General features: G+C 41.8%; 2 protein-coding genes across 4 annotated transcripts; one reads left to right on the forward strand and one right to left on the reverse strand.

Annotated features, from left to right (window-relative positions):
* Positions 1-1,792: 1,792 nt before the first annotated feature.
* On the forward strand, positions 1,793-3,782 carry LOC133779362 (transcription factor DUO1). Its single transcript, XM_062219333.1, has 3 exons — positions 1,793-2,135; positions 2,261-2,498; positions 2,916-3,782. The coding sequence occupies exons 1-3, from the start codon at positions 1,945-1,947 to the stop codon at positions 3,396-3,398; spliced, it is 912 nt and encodes a 303-aa protein (XP_062075317.1). The 5' UTR covers positions 1,793-1,944; the 3' UTR covers positions 3,399-3,782.
* A 15-nt stretch (positions 3,783-3,797) lies between these two features.
* Positions 3,798-5,719, reverse strand: LOC133777574 (uncharacterized). 3 transcript variants are annotated; one of them, XM_062217255.1, is made up of 4 exons: positions 5,528-5,719; positions 4,655-5,260; positions 4,459-4,567; positions 3,798-4,208 (listed from the first exon to the last, which is right to left on the reverse strand). In XM_062217255.1, exons 2-4 carry the CDS (start codon positions 5,192-5,194, stop codon positions 3,997-3,999), a joined length of 861 nt encoding a protein of 286 aa, XP_062073239.1. In that variant the 5' UTR covers positions 5,195-5,260; positions 5,528-5,719; the 3' UTR covers positions 3,798-3,996. The 3 variants fall into 3 exon arrangements, with proteins under 3 accessions (XP_062073239.1, XP_062073241.1, XP_062073240.1); XM_062217257.1 differs by having other exon boundaries at positions 5,497-5,719; XM_062217256.1 differs by lacking the exon at positions 5,528-5,719 and having other exon boundaries at positions 4,655-5,439.
* Between the last annotated feature and the right edge of the window lie 13,856 nt (positions 5,720-19,575).

Below are 19,575 nucleotides of genomic sequence, written 5' to 3' on the forward strand. Positions count from 1 at the left end.
AAGGCTTGGGGGGTAAATGTTATCCCCGTTTCCTTCCGGGCACCCGGGTCCACGCTTCAAGCCCGCGGGCTGCCCGAATGAGTTTGGGCCTAGACCGGGCCCGTTTGGCAAAGAGTAAAATAGACGTTGGCAGCCCAAGTCTAGATGAGGCCCAAAGGGCATCCGGGGAGTGTCGTCCGGGACAGTCATACGGGAGATGGTATGAGCGTGGCTTCCAATAATGACAGTCGGGATCGCAGTGGATGATCCCGGAGCCTGGTAAACGGTCCGGGATCCTGGTGGAATAACCCGAGCACCTAGTAAACATTCCGCGCTCCTGGTAAATGATCCGGGCCCCTAGTAGACGATACAGGACCTTGACGAACTGAGGGGGACGTGGGTAAACAAACCCGGGTCGGTTGTCCGAGGTTGGCAAGGTAAAGCGTTCGTGACCCTGACCTCGTCCCATGAAGCGTGGGGGCCTGCAGAAAAGGCTACCTTGGGATTGTACGTCGTTGGTTCAGACCTGCGCCGCTACTACTCTGACCACTCTTGTACCCTGAATCAGCCTCGTAACACGAGATGCCCAGACCAAAGCCCTAACTTGTCAGATGACAGATGTGGTTTGGGTTGGCCCAGTGGGCTCAGATTAGTGTATTTTTTATGTTTTAATCCTTTGCATTGGACTTCCATTAGAGAAGCCAACAATATTTATACCCTTATTGGGCTCGGGTCAGCCCGACCCAAGCCCAGTGCACCTGTAAACCTATAAATACAGGTAGTGGGGCATTGGGCAAGGGGGACCTCTGGCTTGGAAATAGATACTCTGTTGAAACTTGTAGAAAACTCAATTGTTATAGATTCTCTAAGCTCTAATACAAATATCTCGTGGACTAAAGCTCATTAACGCCCCAACCATGTAAAAAACCTTGTCTTTATTCCATAAATCTTTTCTTCTAAGCTCTCTAATATTCTATTATTAAGGTTTCCGAAAAATTCTGTAAACAATTACCATAAGACATTTGGTAAATGCCAAAAATACTTTGCGGCATAAATACTTAATATTTTATTCTTACAGCAAAAATATTCAATATTCAATATATTTTAAATGATAAATACCTAATATTTTTTTGCAGCAAAATTGTAATAAAATATATAAAATTGCTAAAATATTACTTTTTTTAGTACTTCCTCTATTGGATATGTATCACTCAGAATTTTTGTGCTCAAAATGTTTATTTTTTAAATTTGTATTAATTCAGAATATCTTTTAAATTTATTTTTCTAATTTAAAATATTTAAAAAAAATGAAATATATTCAACATTTGCTTAGTCAACATATTTAATTGTTCCAACACTCAAAATCCTGACAAAAATAATATTTTAGAATATATATTCAAGTATTTTTTTAATAGTAAAAATACAAAATTAAATATTTAAAGGTAACAAAATTGGGTATTTATGCCTCGTATATTAATATAATTTCTCTTCATACAAATAAAAGGTGTAATGATTGTGAGGCTTGTATGAACGCTGGATATCTTGGGAGTTGTACCAACTGGGAGTAGGCATGAAAAACTTTAATTTTCATTTGAATATGTTCATTTTTTTAAAAATTCCTCTAAATTATGATTTTTTTTTCAGCGGAACAAATCAATTTCACTGTATTTAACTTGAGAAAGAAAAAGAAAAAACGAGGAGGCCTATTTTCGTAATTTAATTTACATTTTTAAAAAGAGAAAAATTGGGGTCGTGGGCATTATAGTGGGAGTAGTGACCATAACCGCCCTTAACCGTCACTACCCTAAGAAAATCGAAGTAACAGTTAAGATGTTGAGTTTCGATTTTCAGAACATTCTAAAGCAAAAAAACAGAAAACACAGCGAAAACTTCTGTAGAGGGACGCTGAGTTGGTCTGAAGTGTTAAGAGAATGCCTAGTTGAAGTGTGAGAAAAGAGTGAAGAAATGGCAGGGAACAGAGAAGAAGGCATAAGAAAAGGGCCTTGGAAGGCTGAGGAAGACGAGGTACTGATTAACCATGTCAAGAAGTATGGTCCCAGAGACTGGAGCTCCATTCGATCCAAAGGCCTTCTTCAGAGGACTGGCAAGTCTTGCCGTCTCCGTTGGGTCAATAAACTTAGACCCAATTTGAAAAAGTAAGATAATCACTCATATTCTCATTCTCTCCCAATCTCCACTTGAGTATTACATAATAAGAACATATGTCTAACATTAACATGGGATTGTTCTAAACTGTGTTTGGATTGTCAAATTTTCTTAGTGGATGCAAGTTTTCATTGGAGGAGGAGAGGGTGGTGATAGAGTTACAGGCACAATTTGGGAACAAATGGGCTAGAATAGCAACCTATTTGCCGGGAAGAACTGATAATGATGTTAAGAACTTTTGGAGTAGCAGGCAGAAAAGGCTAGCAAGGATTTTGCAATCACCCCCAACCTCCTCCAAATCGCAGAAAAACAAGGTGGAAGTTTCTAGTGATCACGAGGTTCCCAGTTTTGAGGTAAATAGAATCCATCGTTAAAGTTATTTGCAGTTTGTTGTTTGATGTAACTTTGAACAACTTACAGACCAAAATTTCCTTCTAAAGTGTATATGCCTGATTTCTGATTTTGGTGTCCTGCACTTATATGATACCAGATTATTTCAGTCATTTTCTTTTATTCATATCTTTACCCAGAACAATGTGGCACTGGAAGAGGTAGTGGTGTGGTAGGATATTTTTCAAAGATTGTCAATAGATACTCCTTTGCACTTTGGCTTTATCTTTTAAATCACGTTAAAGAAAAGAGAAAAGAAGGTGAAACATACAAGAAAGAATAGTGCAATTTACAAAGAATTGAATTTTCATTTTATTAATACAATGCCCTTCGTGTTGTCACTAGTTCTTGTTGGATAATATTTGTTATGTTATCATTAGGCTCGAAATATCTCTCTTTCATCAGAAGGAGAATCATCATCAACAGCCTTGCAAAGCTCATCATCGGGCATTCAGAATTCAGAGACGATCAAAATGTTGCCACTACCAGATCTAGTCAATCCTTCGAAACTGTTTAATTTTGATCAAGATCTTACTCATCAGGCAGAGTTTAACACTACTGAGAATAATCTCTGCAATGGCTCACAACCATTAATCACTTTCCCTCCGGCATTACAGGCCCAATCAGACCTCACATTTTCATCAGAAAGCCGAGACCATTTGGCCAGATTCAGCGACCCTTATTTCGACATGCTCAGCTCTGTGGATTCTTCGAAACTTGGAAATGTTGCAGATTTAGATTTTGGACCACCGTTTCTTGAACCCCCAGAAACTATTAGAACTGGTGTTGTAAGAGAGAAATTTGACTCGGAGCCTGACTGCTTCTTTGATGACTTCCCCATAGACATGTTTGATCATATTTAGCTGCTTCCGAAATCATCACAGCGGTGACTTACAGTTACATTACATCAAATTAATATATAAACTTGTATTAGTTTTTTTTATCACTTAACTAGAACTTTACAAGAACCTGCTGCTCTGGCAATAGTCTTTATATAAGGAAAGACTGTGTGACGATTTGACTAGTCATTGTGCTTATTTTTTCTATGCTCATGATCATTTTGTGATAATTAATTATCTATTTTATGTTTACAGTACTTTGCTTATCAAACATGAAAGAAGCAAAATCTCTTGGTCAATTTTATAAGTCAATATAATGATGTTGACTTGCTTTGAAGAATGTTAATTGTGTACCATTCATTTCCCATCTACAGTCATGTAAGCACAACCTTTATTTGTTTTTATTACTGAAGCCAAGACATGTTTGACACGAAAGATAATATTTTCCACAATTTCATCATTAATCAAACCCCAAAAAAGGGCTAGCGCCAATACACGAAAATCAAATTAAACCAAAAAAAAAGGAACAGAAATGGTGAGAAATTTGTTGCGATGACCATAAAAAAATGAGTGTCAAAACAAAGCATAATGAGTCTCAGATGTAATCATCGTTGAAGACAGATCACTTGGCTTCTTCATCTTCATCAGTTGTGGCTAAAGGTAGATATCGGATACCAGTGTGGCCTTTGTGTGTCTCTATCTGAAATTCTCCAGCTGTATATAAGTCGTCTCTGTTAAAGATTGGCCTTTTCAGAAGTGCATAGGCACAATACTCTACTTCATATACAGAAACACCCTTCATGAACTCCGACACTGCAACCCCAACGCCTTCCCCTGAACCCAAAGTATAAAAATCAAACATAAATGCATACACACACATATATATATATAAGTGCAGTTTTTTTTTATAGAACACGAAGTATGATTTTGGTGTCCTGCACTTCATAGAACACGAGTTATTTTTATACACACGTATATTTTATGTGTGTATGCATTTATTTCCGTAGTGATGGGGGCGTTCCGTACGCCCCCACCAAAGATTTATCCTATATATATATGTGCATATATAAGATTACAGCTTTACCATGAGTTACAAGAAGTAGGTTCTCAGTGGGATATTTGTCAGCAAGGGCTTTAATGACATGAGCATATCTATTTCTTGATGCGCTCACTTGCTCTGGCCACTTAGGCAACTGCAGGTTTATCAAGAAAACGACACATATTAGGCGAACGCTACAGTTTTGGGACTAATAAAAGAAGTTGAGAAATTTGCCTCTGACCTCGGTGTACACAGGTTCTACAGATCGATCCACAGTTCCAGCCGGAAACAAAGCTTGCAGCTCGGAAACTTTGAAACCGAACTCTCCATCTCGTGGAGCCGACTGGGGTCGAATAGCTTCGTTGTTTAGCATTTCGCAGAGTCCGTACTCAATCGAGACTTTGACTTTCGAGGTATCAATTGGGACAGAGCCGCCGCGGCTGGTCAGGGCGTTAGGATCATCGACGAGAGTGAAGAGACCGGATATGACTTCTCCAGCGGTCTGAACACAACGAAGGAACGGCGACACGAAGACCCGGTGGATTGGGAAACCCAGATTGTTTCGGAGGTTCCGACCCGTAACGTGCGCCCGGGTTAGACCGGTTTCGAACAGGGGTGGATCCCAAGGCCGCGGGGCCGTGGAGATCCAGAGGGGCACGAAGTTATCCATGCGATCGCCGTGCCTCATTACGACGACGTTTTGGTAGCAACTGAGAGGGCCCTGGCTGATTGGGCCGTCGTCACTGTTTCGTGCCGTAGTTTGATTTCCCGACATGTCCATTGGCGGAGTAGGGAGGGAGAAATGGATCGGCGTTCGAGACTTTTTCAGGTTGTTTGAGAGAATCAACTGCGTAAGAGAGAGAGGTTTAGGGAATCCGGTACCAAATGGTAAGGAAAGCATTACTTTTCTAATAAGGGGGAAACGAAATTCAACAAAAATAATACTATTAAAATAAAATATATTTGAATATATCAATACTAAAGAAAATAGGTATAAACTGATTTCTTTCTTTTGTCATTAATAATAAATATCAAGAAAACTGAAATCTCTCCTTTTTCAATCAATAAAACCATAAAATATACCGTCGAAACTTTGATAGAATCATGAAGGTACCTGGAGACGTAAGAAAGTGGTAAAGTATATCAGATCAAACAAAATAAAGTAGTAAAGTTTCTTTGGAAATTGAGTTTTTTTTATAGAACACGAGGCGCATGAGTTGGACGGGCCTACTACGCAATGACAGAACTTTATGGTTGTATGTATTGGACCCGCCCAAGGTAATTTAATGGTGAGTTTACGGGAAACTCCACAAAATATTCCCATCCCATATACGTAAGACCATCTCCAATGTGTTAAAGCATAAAATGGTTCTGTTTTAGTTATGGTTAATTAGCTCTAATTACTATTTTATTTGTTTCTGTTCAGGTTGTTTTAGCTAGTGGACAGATGTCATTTTCTTGGTTTATCTTGTACTTTTGGTCTCTTCACAGGGGGTCCATACAAGTTTTGTATTGTTCTGCTTTTACAATTCAAGAAATCTAAACAACTTTAGCCATTCCTTCGGACATGGTATTAGCGCCCATACCGGTTCCGTATGGCGTCTGTCATTAGTACAGGCAACACCCTTAATTCCCCAACAATAGCACATAATCAAACACAACCCATCCCTACTCAAATAACTACCTGAGAAATCGTCAACGAAGTTAAGTTAGAAAAATCAAAATATGAAACTTATCAATGAAAAACTTTAAAAATCTAATCAGAAACTTAAAGAATAGTTCTAGAAAGAAAATGGTGAAAGGAACTTGTATATCTTATGGTATGATACTACAATTTTTCTTTTCAACCCCCTTCCATGTGAAAGTGTGGCTCCTTTTATAGTGGGCTCTAATGGCCCCTGATACATTGTGGTCAAGGGGACTAGATGGTACGCAAGTACACTGTCAGGAGAGTGGTCTCAGGGGTAGTGGTGTTGGCTCCAGTACATGGTCAGGGGTGTGGAAGTGGTGCCGCCACTCTTCGTACTGCCCCTTATCGCCACTACTTGTCGGCAGGTGTCAGGTCTGTGTCTTCATCTATGCAACATGTGTGTACCCATTTAAATGTACCTTGTCCGTATTTCTTGTCTCTTGTGGGCAACCTTGAACAACATATCTGGTTGGCCTTCTTGTAAGTGGTCCCAACCGGCTAACTGGAGAGGGTGTATTTCGTTGGTGGCCCCAACCCCACCAAGTGACGTAGGGCCTTTTCAACGAGGTGGGTATAGCATGCAATAAGGCCGGTGAGGCAACACAGACGCGAGGCACTATGGGCGCGCGAGGCGTAGAGGCCTCGCGAGGCGCCTAGGGCACGCGAGGCGCTCATGTGCGGCCTCGTGAGACGCTTGAGCACGCGAGGCGTTTGCGCAGCAGCAGGGGTGTGCGAGACGGAGAGGCCTCGCGAGACGCCTGGGCACGCGAGGTGTTTGCGTGGCAGCAGGGGCGTGCGAGACCAAGAGGCCTCGCGAGACGCTTGGGCACGTGAGGCGTTTGCGTGGCAGCAGGGGCATGCGAGATAGAGAGGTCTCACGAGACGCCTGGGCACGCGAGGCGTTCATGTACCTGCGCGAGGCGATGGTGGCCCGAGGACACCGCGACTCAACCATGTATTTAGACGTTCATGGGACCTGAGCATGTACTTTGGGTCTTTTACAAGCATGAAATTTTGAGCATCCACACTTGCCCCCCAGTCTAGGAGAGGACCTTTAGGTGCTCTAGTAGACTTTCATTTTTATTCTTATAAATAGGCATTCATGTCTAGCCTATTATTTACACTCCATCCCCTTAGCCTAGTGGTTTTGGAAACCTTACTCTTTTCAAGAGGTGAGGAGTTCGAACCCCCACAACCTCACTTTTTCTATCTTTTCCCTCTTTTTTTTTATATGTATTTGAGTTCATTTTTTGTATGTCTATATCCATTATGGTATTTGAGGGCTAACACACCTTTTCCCTTTGTTTTTGCAGACACGTACTTTCAGCCACTTGCCTCTTTTTGACTGTGACGGTGCTTTCGGCCCCCGACCTCCTTTTGACCACGACAACACCCAATTTTACTTGCTTGAGGTATGCTTTCTTTCCCCATTATGTTTATTGGGTCCAAATTAGCACCACTCGGGAGGGTGTATCTTGGCTTGAGATTGTCGTGAGTTAACCCACCTGCATGCCCTTATTCATACCCCGTAGTGGGTTATTTAGAGCGCTTGTACCTGATGGTTTTGAGCCAATTCCTTTGTGTTTTGTAGTAATCCTCTCATTTATACGTGAACCCTTTTTGCTTTCGGGACGAGGTCTCATGGCATGCGATGGTCCATTCAACGCTCCTCCGGGGGTCAAGTTTGTTGACTTGTCTTCAGACTCAGAGTCCCCTGAGGACAATCCTCACCATGACTATGACACCTTAAGGCAGGCCCACATTCGTCATCTTGAGCATATGGCTAAGCTTAGGTGTAAATTTTGGGTGGTAGAGAGCGAAATAGACTCGGTGTTGAGGGGAGACGGAGTACCTTTCCCCCTTGACCTTAACAACCATGTAGCGAACCTTAGGGTGACCCTTTTAGATTTGCAGATGGAGTTGGAGTTTATGGAGGGACATCTCCCGCCTGAGCCTCCTAACCCGTTTTCCCCTAGTGACTGTCATGGGGCCGTCCCGTCTTCTCCTCAACCCTTATTCTCGATCTACCCTTGCTTAGCGCTTTCATACCCGGTGCCTCGGTGGAAGACCCTTGCTAAGAAGAAAAAATGGAGGGTAAAGTGCTCTGTTTCCACCTCACCTTTTTCTTTTGGTTTTGCAGATATGCCGAAGAGAGGGCGGCGACAGGTGACCGATGATCAGGACACTGGACCCTTGTTGGCATCCACTCTAGTGTCCCACGTGTCCGAAAATAAATTGTTGGAAATAATGGAGAACTACCGTGTTCCCCCAGGCTACACATTATATGTCCCTTTGAGCACATGCCGAGCTGACTGCCAAAATCCGGGTTACGTGGCTATGAGCGAGCATATCTTGAAAGCAGGTGGTACAATCCCGTTACACCCGTTCTTCGTCACGGTTCTCAATTATTTTGACCTTGCTCCACTCCAGCTGGCGCCCAACAGTTGGCTGACCTTGAGTTGCCTCTTCATCTCGTGTATGGATCGTGTCCAGCGTGCTCCTACGGCCCAAGAGGTGCATTTCATGTACAATCTCATGCCCTCTCCTAAGTCCAAGGGCTTTTATTTCCCACATAAATCCAATACTTCGGTCCCCTTGATAGAGGGCGCTGTGTCCAACCCAGGGTCCTGGAAGCAGGACTTTTTCTTTGTGAAGGGTCCCCTCTCTGTTCGTGAGCACTTTTGCTCTGCTCCTAGTAAGTACTTCAAGCCCCCCCCCCCCCCCCCCCCCCCCTTTTTTTTAAACTTACTGTTTTGGAACTTATGTTTGTGTCAGCAACTGTGTGGATTGTGCAGAGCATTTTGCCATGCCTGAAGTTGTTGGGTCGGAGGCGGATGCAGTGGATGCATTCGTCAAGGCTAACCCTACCAAGAAAATGGCTACATACCTCTTCACCGTGGACAAACTCAACTTTCACAAGTTGTCCCCGGTTTCGGATCCCGGGTTGTTGTGGAGTATTCCTGGATCAAAGAAGAAAAAGGCTACTTCGGCTGAACATCGCTCGGACGAGGGTGAGGCTGAGCGTGTGCCAGAGGGGGTCTCCCTTGGACATTGGCAACCCCACCAACTGTCTTCGTCTCCCGGGGGATGCCCTCCTTTAGCCCCTACAGACCCTGACATGGCCTCCCACTCTCAGGATCAACAGGCCATGCCAGGGTATTTCGTCTGTCCTTATTCTTAGGACTTCGATGCTTTCCCTCAGGCTTCCCTTGACCCTGGTCCAACGGGGGCTCACTTTTCCGATCTTCCTGCCCCCCCTCCTGGTCCATCGGGGGCTCATTTTTCCGATATGCTTGTGCCCCCTCCTCCTTCGGTGAGCGGGCCATCTGTCCTTACTCAAACAAGTGCCCTTGGCTCAGAAGGGGCACCCTAGGTGGGCCGCATGGCAGCCTCTTATGGGCGGCGGTATGTCCAGATCGCCACGGACCTTCCTGAAGCTGATTGGAGTGGTCTTGGGAGTTTTGCTATATCGGAGCTCAGGGAGACTCTTGCGCGCTCCGCCGCTTGGGTGAGTTCATGCATCTTATGTCAGCCTTATCTATTTTTTCTCTCTTTTTTTTGTTGCTTATCATTGTTATTGTTATTTTTCTTGTGCAGACCTATACAGTGGCTCAACGATTTGTCGACTCGGCTCAAGACCTCTCCATGTTGAATGCTGAGAGGGACCGTATTACGGTCCAGGTCTAGGAGCTCGAGAGGGAACTTGTTGAAACTAGGCTTAAGCTAGAGAAGGCCTTGGCGAAGGCTTCTTCCATATCAAAAAAGATGAAGATGGCAATTTCCAAGGCCACGATGCTGCAGGAAAGGGTCACCAGCTTAGAGACTGAACTTGAGGGTGCCAAGGGTACTATCGCAGCGTTGTAGGGGAGGGTCGCTTCCTTAAAGGCGGACAAGGCGGCTGTGGAGGCGGACAAGGCAGCTATTGAGTATAGAATTATAGAGCGCGCCCTTTATGGAGTATGGAGGTAGAATCCTAACTTCGATTTCTCCTCCTTTGGCGAGCACGCCGTTGCCCGGGCGGCTGAGTGGAACGCCCGTGGCAGGAGGCCTTAAGATTATCATTTTGCGACTTTTTGTCAGTTAGTCCACTGTGGGTGTATGCTCGTTCGATCCTTATTTTTCTTGTAATTTCTCCGAGTCTTGTTATGTTATCAAAACTCTTTTTTATATATACATATGCGATCATTCATCTTTTATTCCTCTGTGTCCTTTTGAGCTCGCATGATGGGGTTCGATAGGTTCTCTTTTTTATTTATCAGGCTTGAGGTCCTTTGGAGCCCGTGTGAAGGGGTTCAATAGCTCCTTCTTTGGTGTGTCTTGACTGTTCTTATAAGGATATATTGACCCCTTGGGTTCTAGTTATCCTTATATATATTTTTGCGCGCGCTTATTATTTCTTGCGAGAAGCGTCATTCTCGTCATTATTCATAGTACTATTTTTCCAAGGGTCTCTTTTATGACTCTTTTTGGCTAGATGGCTTGGTGGCCGCTCTAGGCTTATTGGTGGGTGCTCTTCCTGAGGCTTTTCCTCTCGTGGGAGCATCTGCCTTTATTTGGAGGCTTTTCTTGTAGGACCTTTTGGCCTCCTTGATGTTCACAAGGGTAGCTAATCCTTGTGAACTCAAGAGATGCCTTGCAAGGTCTTCTTCCTGTTTATAAGGGTTCATCACATTTTTTTTACATATATAAGGGCCTCGTTTAAGGTCCTGATATAAGGGGTCCTTTTAGGATCCTCCTGATAAGGGGTCCCGAGACAAGGGGTCCTTTTTAGGAGTCCTTTGTAGGGGTCCTTTTTAGGATCCTCTTCTTTGTTGTATATTTTGCCTCCTGTCCTACCCCCCCCCCCCCCCCCCCCCCCCACAAAGTGCTTGGTGAAATTTATTTCAGCAAGCACTTTGGTGGGTGCTATAGAGGAGAAAAATGACACGTGAAGTGGTGAACAGTTTCATTCATAGCGTGCGGGTTACAATGACATATATGAAAGGGTTAAATCTAATTAAGAGGTTACCCAGGTAGCCTCTTTAATTCTTACTTACTAAGTGAACATAACAGGGAACAAACTAAACATAGGTCTTCTTTGCACCGGGTGCAGAAGTCTCACTGGTAGTATTTCTTGAGGTGTTCCGCATTCCACGCCCGAGGTATAATGGTGTTATCCATGCGGGCCAGTTTGTAGGTGTTTGGTGGTATGCACTGAGCGACCTGGTAGGGTCCCTCCCAGTTTTCCCCTAGTACCCCCGCACTCGGGTCTCGCGTGTTGGGGAGTACTTTCCTCATTACCAAGTCTCCTACCCTGAACATCCTCTCTCACACCCTTGAGTTGTAGTACCTCGTTGCTCGTTGCTGATATGTGGCTAACCTCAGTTGCGCCCTTTCTCTCTTGGCTTCTAGCATGTCCAAGTTCCTGACCAATGCCGTGATATTTGCCTGGTCATCATATGTTTGAGTGCGGATGGAGTTAATCTTCATTTCTATCGGAAGGACAGCCTCGCAGCCGTAGGCCAAGGCGAAAGGTGTCTCCCTAGTGGTGGAACGAGGGGTGGTTCTGTAGGCCCAGAGTACATTGGGGAGTTCCTCGACCCAGGCCCTTTTCAACTTTTCCAACTTCGTTTTCAAGTTCCTTTTCAGGATCTTGTTGATGGCCTCTACTTGTCCATAGGATTGTGGATGTACTACTACGGAGAAAATCCTCTTGATTCCTTTTTCCTAGCAGTATTCCTCAAACATTCCTCCTTCAAACTGCGTTCCATTGTCGGAGATAATCTTGTAAGGTACTCCAAATCTGCAGACAATATACTTCTTGACAAAGGTGGTGATCTACTTAGCCGTTATGTTGACTAAAGGCTCTACTTCCACCCACTTAGTAAAATAGTCAACTGCTACCACCACATATTTAGCTCCTACGCTTCCTATTGGCAGTGCTCCAATCAAGTCAATCCCCCACACAGCGAAGGGCCATAGACTGGTCATGCTCACCAGCTCATTTGGTGACTGTCGAGGGTAATTCGCATGTCTCTGGCACTTGTCACACCTTCTCGCGAAGTCACTTGCGTCCTTCTCCATGGTAGGCCAATAATACCCCTGACGGATGGCCTTTTTTGCTGTGGACTGCCCCCCAGCATGGTTTCCACATTCCCCTTCGTGTATCTCTTGTAAAAATTTTAATGCCTCTCCCTTATCTACGCACCGTAGGAGCGAGGTGAAGAAGCCTCTCTTATACAAGGTTCCATCTACTAGGGTGTACTAAGCGGCTTTGTAAGTCAGTTTGCGGGCCTCTTTTTTGTCCAAAGGCAAGGTCCCGTCATTTAAGTACCTCACAATGGGTGCAAACCATGACTCCTCAGTGCTATTGACCATGTTGATCCTTTCTTCTGCTATGCTCGGCTTGGGGAGATATTCGACCGGTATGGACTCAAGCGTGTCTTCGTCTCGTGTGGAGGCGAGTTTCGCGAGTGCATCGGTGTTTGTGTTCTGCTCCCTTGGGATCTGTTCTATAGTGTATTTTTCGAACTGATCCAAATACTCCTTCACCTTGGTGAGATATGCAGCCATTTTTGGACCCCTAGCTTGGTATTCACCCTTCACCTGAAACACTATCAGCTGTGAGTCACTAAAGAAATGTAAGTGGGTTACCTTTAATTCCTTAGCTAGCCGCAGGCCGGCCAACAACGCCTTATATTCTGCCTCATTATTGGAAGCTTCGAATCCAAATCTCAAGGCACAATACATCTTATGCCCTTCAGGTCCTGTCATCACAATGCTAGTGCCGGCTCCTCCTTCGTTAGACGCCCCATCTACATGGAGGCTTCATTCTTCTGGGTGCTTTTCCTCTTCATGCGCCGGTTCATTCTCTTCTATTTCCCCCTCCTCTTGGGGTCGGTGTGCAAATTTGACTATAAAATCTGCAAGTACTTGCCTGTTGATTGAGTTCCTTGGAGTGTAAGTGATGTCGAACTGACTCAATTCAATCGACCATTTTAACAACCTTCCCGAAGTCTCCGGCTTGTGCAAGACTTGACACAGGGGGGTGTTTGTGAGCACCTCAATAGCATGAGCATGAAAATAGGGCCTCAACTTTCGAGAAGCCACTATCAGGGCATATGCTAACTTCTCTATTTCTGGGTACCGAGCTTCTGCGTCTATCAACCGTTTGCTCACATAGTACACAAGATGCTGGTACTTCTTTTCCCCCTTAACCAAGGCAACGCTTATGGCATGCTCTGATACAGCTAGATACAAATACAACTTTTCCCCTTTTTCTGGCTTGGCCAAAAGGGGTGGTTTTCCAAGGTGTTCCTTTAGTTTGGTGAAGGCATCTTGGCATTCATCATCCCAAGCGAACTTTTTGTTCTCTTTTAGGATGTTGAAGAAAGGGAGGCATTTGTTAGTAGACCTGGAGATGAACCTATTGAGGGCTGCTACTCTCCCCGTTAAGCATTGCACCTCCTTTTTGCATCGCGGTGGGCTCATTTCCAGCAAGGCCTTGATTTTTTCAGGATTGGCCTCGATACCTCGGGAATTCACCATAAAACCCAGGAACTTTCCTGACGAAACTCCGAAGGTGCATTTGAGTGGATTCAGCTTCATTCTAAACTTTCGAAGGGTGTCGAACATTTCCATCAGATCGTTGGTGAGCTCCCCCGCCTTCTTTGTCTTTACCAACATATCATCCACGTATACTTCCATGTTCCTTCCTATTTGATTTGCAAACATTTTGTTCACCAGCCTTTGATAAGTGGCACCTGTGTTTTTTAAACCAAAGGGCATCACTTTATAGCAATAAAACCCCTTGTCTGTTATGAACGAAGTGTGCTCTTCATCACCCGGGTTCATGGGTATTTGGTTGTACCCAGAATATGAGTCCATGAAGCTAAGTAGCTCGTGCCCTGCTGTGGCGTCTACTAACTGGTCTATCCTAGGAAGCGGGAAGCTGTCCTTAGGGCAGGCCTTATTGAGGCTGGTAAAATCCACACAAGTCCTCCGTTGGGCTTCGGGACTAGCACTGGGTTTGATACCCATAGTGGGTAAAATGCCTCTCGGATGAACCCATTTGCCTTCAACTTGTTAACCTCCTCTTTTAGGGCCGTGTATCTTTCTGGGTCCAGCGCTCTCCTTTTCTGCCTCACCGGCCTTGCTTTTGGGTCGATGTCCTCTCCACATACTCTCTATTGTTACAACATCAACACTCTCCACTTAGCTACGAACCCTGTTTTCCATGCACGCATGAAACACATTGAGTTGGATTATCATTTCGTTCGTGAGCATGTTAATCGCCAATCTATTTCACTAGTGTTCACGCCTTCCACTGACCAATTTGCTGATTGCCTCACCAAACCTCTTGTTACTTATCACTTTCAGGAGTTGAGATCCAAACTCACCATGCACCCCTACCTGATGAGTTTGCGGGGGATGTTAAATCATAAAATGGTTCTGTTTTAGTTATGGTTAATTAACTCTAATTACTATATTATTTGTTTCTATTCTGGTTGTTTTAGCTAGTGGACATATGTCCTTTTCTTGGTTTATCTTGTACTCTTGGTCACCTCACAGGGGTCCATATAAGTTGTATTGTTTAGCTTTTACAATTCAATGAATAGAAACAACTTTGGCCATTCCTTCTGACACAATGCAAGATGTAACTTTTGTGCCAAATTTAGCACAAAAAATGAGTTAATGCTATATTTGGCCCAATATTTTCAATTGTGTTCTAATGCACAAGATGCAAATTAGTAGAAAAAAGTCAATAATTCATTTAATATTTATTGAAAACATACAAAAATTAATTTTGGATTATTACCCAAATTATGTACTTTAAAAAATTTGCTATTAAACAAATAAATAAAAAATGATATATGATTAGTCATTAATTGTCAACTACTCAATTATAATAATTAGGACAATATGGTAAATAAAAAAGTAGCATTTATTGACGTCTCAAATTTAGCCCATACTATATTTTGTGCCAAATTTGACACACTTTTTGCAACACCATTGGAGTTATACTTTTTGTAAGATGCGCTAAATATAGCATTGCACCAGCTTTTTGGCACTTCATTGGAGATGCTCTAATAAATACTAATTTCAATGTGGTCTTTGCTTCAAATAATAATAATAATACGAATTTCATTCTCTTTTTAATGGATCTCACAAAATTATCTCCCAGCATACTTAGAATGTCCTAATTACTCATAAAAATATAACTTAATACAAAAAAATATGAAAATTCCCCATAAAATTCAAAATAAACATTTTTCCTCATTATCATTAATCACTAAACTCTAATTCTAAATCACAAATAAATCCACTAACAGATTTCAAATCACAATAAGAAACTCACCCTCAATAGCTTCACATTGTTTTTTTTTCACAAGCTCATAAAGTTGAAGCAGTAAGGAGTTTTTGAAACAAATGATAATAAATAAGTAATATTGTTATTTAAAGATTAGAAGTGTGTTATAAAATAATTTATACATATTTTTTTGAGTTTTTGTAGACCAAAAAAAAGATCAAAATAATTAATTATGTATTGAGATGACGAACTATCATTTAAAATATGTTATTTAAGGCTTTTTGGTACTTCATGTAGTATGTGCGATCTCTTCCTTAAGAAAATTCTCAAAAGGATAGGACACCTAATGTCAAAAGAGAAATTTGATCGACAACTTGCAAAGCCTGAGGAGGAAAATGAATGTGCTCCTATGCTAATTTTGTTGTTAGCTGTCGGACAATTTACCCATATTTAATCCTTTAGTGTTTTGTGTTTTTGTTTATCAACGGTTGAATTATCTTTGTTGTTTTTGTCGAATTGGTTGCTTCTTGAGCAACCATACATTTTAAAAATACAATAATAAGAAATGTAGATCCTTATTCTTTCTTTTAAAAAAAAAAAAATAATATTGTACAGAATTAAATTGTCATTCACTAGGGAGGGTGCTCGAAATCCAATATGAACACTAATTTGGTATTCTCATTGCACATCACGCACTAATGCAATTACATGAGATCAAACCATAACCATTAAGATTCATTGCCACTGCTAAAGTCCATCTATAAGTGTGATTGAATAGACATGATGCACACGACGCTTGTAAGTTCGATTGAACCGCCATTGTCTTTGTGGAACTTGAGAAGTTGCTTATAAGTATGATTGAATCGTGAAGGCACCATCTGTAACTTACATTAAATTATCGTGATGCATACGATACTTGTAAGTGTAAATGAATCACTGTTGTACTTGTGGTTCCTGAAAAGCCTTATGTAAGTGTGATTGAATCACAACCCATAAGTACAATTTAATCATCGGGTGCTCGAGATGTTGATTAGTGCTTGAGGAACGTCACAGTGATCATGATTTCCTAGCAATACAATCATTTACAACTTTAGACATTGAACATGGAATCATTATGTTCTTTTTATCCTCAAATTTCTCTCTAAAGAGTCCCTAGCAGAAGTGCTCAAGTGTCCTTATGAAAATTTATCTATGGAACATGAGTTGGATCCATTTGCATGGCTGAGATAAAGTCCCCACTATGCGTGCACGAGCGCAAACGTGGGGGTAGATGTTGTACATAATTTATTGTACAACATTCCACCTAGTAAATGGCACCTTCTAGGATTGACTCAATGAACCAAAAAGGACTAGCTCAAATTGTATGAGTGCTCGAATCACTAGCTATATCGTTTGACCATAGAAAAAATATTCTAGTTACAAAAGGAATATTGTTGGTATTAAATAGAATAAAATCAAAATAGGCAGCAGAAGGTAGGTGAGGGGAATTTTTAGAAATACATTAATACCAGCTAGGATCAATACATATACATATTCATTAAATTACCACATACAAGAAAATAGAGATTACCTCTTGGAGCCTATCAAGATTCATTGAGTCTTTTAGTATAGTTAATGATATTCCTATCCAAGTGAAAGCCCACACCTAGCCTTCCAAATCGTTCCTCTAACACACAAGGACGTGTGTGGGCACGTAGGATTCACATGTTGATTATTTAGACTCTCAAGATATTCTGAGCACTTGAGATCTAGAGAGTTTCGAGAAGAGAGAAGGCTTATTGGAAACTTCTAGAATTTCAAGCTTAAAAAATTCTATCGTTTATTTTCTTTGAGAGAGTCTGATAACAAAAAATAACTGACTTAAAAAGTATCACTTATTTTCAGGTTTATAAAGATAAATTAAACTATTTTATTATTATTTAATTTAATAATTTAAAACTAATCAGTTATATCCTAATTAATTATTTAATTTAAATCAAATTTAAAAATAATAATTAAATATATAAATTAATTTAAAATTCAAAATTCAAATCCCAAGGATAATGTGGCACATGAGTGGCGCCACTGTATGGTGCCTCCTTGTTTTTCTCATTTGTGTATTTAATTACTTTTGAGATAACATATTTATTCCCAAAAAAAATATCACTTAAATTCAAAATTAACCTTATCTTAAAAACTATGAGTTTAAATAATTATCTTATAATAAGATAATAATTAACTTTCTCAAATATTAATCCAAACACTGATTAATATTTATTTTAACTAATATAATTTTTTTTCAAAATAAAAACTAATTAGTTAATTAATTAATTACACATAATTATCACTTAGCCATGGTGTTGTACCCTAAAAATCAGCACGAGTTTAATCACTCAGCTAGGGATACAGTTGACAGATGAATATATGGAAAAGCAGACAAGTAAAACATCTAGCTAATAATGATGTGAGCAGCTCAAGTTAGGACTTAGCAATACGACATTTAGGTAATTATCAGGCCACCTCTTAAGATGACGGTCCAGTTTGAGACATATAGTGGCCAAATCTCCCTTAGGGCGTTCTGAAGTTAATCCAAACTAAGGTTTGGATAATCTTCGATCACCAGCTCGATGAAGATATTTAGCTCGTGGAAACTTGGTCAGGACGCATACTGAAGGATCCCAAGAGACTTGGAGGCTCTTTATACGCTCATTAATGCCCAGGCTGTATTGCCCATTTATCATTTATTATCTGAGATAGCAGGAGTATATTTTGTTATGCAATCATATCCCAATGTAAATTGGAATTATCTGTATTAAATGTATACCATATTTATACACATAGATACCCAAACCTGTCTAGGAAATTCTACTATAAATATCAGGGATAATGGACAGGAAAATGGACGACCTTTTTGTATTATTGAAACTATGCACAAATTATGAGAAAGGAGCAATAATATTATCCGTGGACTAGGTGGATTTTAACCATTGAACCACGTAAAATTGTGTGTGTATGAAAAGGTTCTTATAAATTCATTATGGTTTGCAAATTAGCACTAATACTCTTATTAGATTTCTAAATCTGCCGTTGGTGAAAAACCGCGTCAACAGTTTGGTGCTTTCATTGAGAGGAAATTAGTGCTTTAAAAGTTTCATTCGACGTTCATCATGGTGGTTACTCGATCAATACATGATAACGAAATGGAACAGCCTAGTGTGCAAGAGGCACATCATACAACCATTCCCACTGAAAAGGGCCAGATGTTCAGCAATGTCATGGGAAGCAATCGATGGGCCAAGACGACGTTGGGAGTTCATCATCACTCCCGCCAAATCCTAATCCAAGATATTTAACAGCCATCGAGATGGAGAATGCCCAATTAAGGAGCCATCTCGCTAGGGCAAACAGACAGATCGAGGAGGTCCTGGCTCGGTTACCCCCTCTTACAACCGACGCTAATGTCAGAAAGCGGCAAAGTAGATCCCATAAGTCCCATAGGAATAACTGGTCCAAACCCAGTTGTTCTGTCAGGACCGCCACTCTGAGCTCTGTACCTTTAGAGTGAAATCACCGAAGTGCTCAGCCCATTATTCATTGCAGGAACCATCATCTGCATGTTAGTCGGTTAGTCAGAATTGCGACCCCCAGCTCCATGCCTTCTACTCAGATTCCTAGGAATGCCCATAAGAACCCACCAGGGCGAGCTGGGACAAGTTCACGGAGACAAAACGCCCTAGCAAATCCTCCTGCGTCACAATCAGAACCCCAGGCACAGAGAACTTGGGACATTGGGGTAGAACCAAGGCATGTTAATTTAGTTTGAACTAATGGAACGAGGATAGCCTCACCAATAAGACATATGCCATCGCTGGTTAGACATCCTATATCATCGTGCCCACAAAGAGACGCTCTAGCTTGTGGAAATAGTAGGAGAAATCCTCCCATGTCAGTAGACACTTACGTCCCACAGGCACTTGCTGATAATCTAGGTCCTCGATCTCAGCCGCAGGCTGTAAGTTTTGCAAATGGAAGTTACTGGATGGGAAGCCAGTGTGGAGGCAGGTCTGAGAACGACTTGAGGAATCATATTAGTTTAGCACAAAATCCTCATTTTGATGCACATCCTGACCTGCATGATTGTCTGAATTCATAAAGGAGGTATCCAGCTCACAATGATAATGTGAGTTATACTCAACATGAGGGA

This window comes from Humulus lupulus, chromosome 5 (genome assembly GCF_963169125.1).
Source record: "Humulus lupulus chromosome 5, drHumLupu1.1, whole genome shotgun sequence".
NCBI lineage: Eukaryota > Viridiplantae > Streptophyta > Magnoliopsida > Rosales > Cannabaceae > Humulus > Humulus lupulus.